Source organism: Buceros rhinoceros, unplaced genomic scaffold, assembly GCF_000710305.1.
Source record: "Buceros rhinoceros silvestris isolate BGI_N320 unplaced genomic scaffold, ASM71030v1 scaffold9079, whole genome shotgun sequence".
In the NCBI taxonomy this organism is placed as follows: domain Eukaryota; kingdom Metazoa; phylum Chordata; class Aves; order Bucerotiformes; family Bucerotidae; genus Buceros; species Buceros rhinoceros.
Window position 1 is genome coordinate 38971 of NW_010429727.1, and position 2614 is coordinate 41584.

At 51.5% G+C, this 2614-nt stretch overlaps 1 protein-coding gene across 1 annotated transcript in view; it reads left to right on the forward strand.

The window, feature by feature from the left end:
- LOC104499270 (villin-1-like) overlaps positions 1 to 2614 on the forward strand; it is a 34899-nt gene that overhangs the window by 31071 nt on the left and 1214 nt on the right. The window contains 2 exon segments of the mRNA XM_010142755.1: positions 1524 to 1592; positions 2499 to 2613. Of these exon segments, the coding sequence (XP_010141057.1) occupies positions 1524 to 1592; positions 2499 to 2613 (184 nt within the window).

The window sequence follows — 2614 nt, forward strand, 5'->3', positions numbered from 1 at the left end:
TGTCGGGAGCCAGTCTCCCAGCCCGGCTGTGCACAGCGCGGTTGGTCAGGGATGGTTGCGCCCTTAACGCCATGCAGACCAAGCACCAGCCTGCCCAGCCAGCCCGGGCACTCCGTGCTGCAGGGCAGCATATGCTGGGAATAAAGGACAGTCCTGGGGCAGCTTTGGTGGTTCACCGAGCGGGAGTGTGGGTCCTCAGCAAACAGCCAGCTGGGAGCGATGCTGCCGGGCTGGGCACCCCAGTTTCTGCCACCTGATGGCACTGCTGGGCACGGCTTGCAGAGAAGACAGAGGCAGAAGATGATGGGCAGCTGGCAAGAGCTCAGCTCCCAGGTGGTGTGTCCCCAGAGCCTTCCCCAGTGGGCTGCCACTCGTTGTCCCTTCTCTCTCCTGATTTTTCTCTATGCACGTCAGTGTTCAGCCAGTTCATAAGCAACCCCAGTGCCCAAAGGGCCGTGAGTGAAGTCCCGCGCTGGAACCTGCAGGTGGGACAGCTGGAACAATGGGGTGAAGGTGCCCAGGGGACGTCACACTGCAGTAAAACTCCAAGAGAGAGATTTTATTTTCTGAAGATGAGTTTGCATCATCTGTTTTTGCAACCAGTGTAGTGGTAGAGAGCCTGTCTTGACAGCTGGATATGGACAGATAAAAGAGCAACTCCCAGAGCTCTGACCTTTAAAACACTGCTGATGCTTAGAACAAACGTCAGAACTCGTTTGGTTTTTTTTTTCTTTTCTGAGGAACTGCTGAAAAACAAGGATACAGCTCATAAAATATGTGCCTCTAAAAATATCCCCTGTAGGCAGCTTCAGCAACTACAGACAAGCAATCCAAAACTCCTGACATCCCAGAAACATCTGGTGTGTGTGTGTTCATTGCTCAGTTTTGGGTCTGAATCTGCTCTGCAGTCCATGTGTTTATGTTGTTTGTTCTTGTTGGGGAACTTTGTTGGATGATTCTGTTAAGAACTGACATCTCCTGGCTGCTTAGGAAAACAGTCATCAGCTTTGCCAATACATCCAGTATAGTCCTTTTTCGGGGAAATACGAGGTAGCCAGAACTACATGGCCCCAAACTACAAGAAGTCTGGAATTGAGGCTTTGAAAAGTCTGTTGCTTTAGCTAAATGAATGAGGGAAAAGGAAAAAAAACCAACCTATTATTTTATCCCAAATTTTCATACATTGCAGGATTCATTTAAAATTTGGAAGATTTAAATCCAGTAGTAAATACGATGTCTTTTCATTTGCCTTCTGCTCTCCGAAATCTTTATATCTCCTGCTTCCACCCGCTGTTGTACAACAGCAAAGGCTAAAGCCCATTTGCTCCCTTGTTTTCAAGTGACAGCTGGGGTTCTGGCACAGTCTCCTGATTCCAGGAGCTGGCGTGTGCAGGAGGTGCCAGCTGCCACCTCAGGGGGCACCACTGGGCATTAGAATCCGTATGATCTCCTGACCCTGCTGACACCCGAGCACCTACTAGTTAACGGCAGCCCGTGGTTCTTACGACTCTCTCTACCTTTAGGACGGCAAGTCCTATGAGGAGATGAAGAACAGCTTAGGAGACGTGTCGGCTGTATCCGAGATCAAAGTGGTGAGTTGCTGCTCAACCATGCAGGTGGGAAACACCCGGCTTCAACACCACAGCGTCCCCCGCCTGTTCGCCTGAGGAAGAGGGCACAAGGATCAGAGCAGGCATGGGGACCTCAGATGTCAGGATCAGAGCTGTGCTCCGCTGTGACAAGCAGAGGGAGATGTAGCTAATAACCCGTAAATACACCCAGATCTCCTGGGCCTTTTCTAGTCCTGTGCAGGGGCATCCGTGAGCATTGGCCAGCTGCCTTCTGAACTGCCCATGCAAATACCAGCGTGTGCAGCTGTACGCTCGTGAGGTTCGGTGTGGTATGGGTTCGTAGTGGTGGGACCCCCGGGACCCTGGACAAGGGGTCCCTGGTCAAGAAGGGCATAGCCCAGTGGAAGATCCTACAAAGCACAGAGGAGACAAGGTCCCAATAGGCCCAAGGGCGACTGTCACACAGGATCAGTTCTGCCCTGCACAAGGGCAGGAGGAAGGCTTGAAAGAAGTGGCAGGAGCGTTGAAGGAGGAGAGACGGCATGTCAGGGAGGAGCATGCAGGTAATTTAGAAGTTTTAGGTATGGTAGATATCTAATCTCACCTTCTGTCCTTCCACATGCACCTTCCTCTGCTGTTACCTCAAGAAGGATGAGACTACGGTAAGTGTCTTCAGTTATTTCTAGGGCTCCCAGCAGTGCTGCGCTTTTAGCAGTCCTAACACCAAGGTTAGTCCAGCACACTGAGGCAGGTGCTGGACTCGCGGTTTAGTTCAGACTCTCTCCTTGCCGCTTTAGAGCAACAGCTCAAAAGACAGACTGTGCCAGAAACAGTTCCCCCGACCCCAACAGAGAGAAAGATCCCAGGGAAACCCCAACTTGCTTTGCTAAAGCCTCTTGCCTTGACATGTCTTCCTTCATTTGGCAGGACCTTAACAACATCAGCCTGAGCAAGAGAACCCTCAGCATGACCAACCTGGCTGGTTCAGGCACAGCAAGGGCTTCCCCCGAGTACAAATCACACTCGAACCACAGTGACAGCAA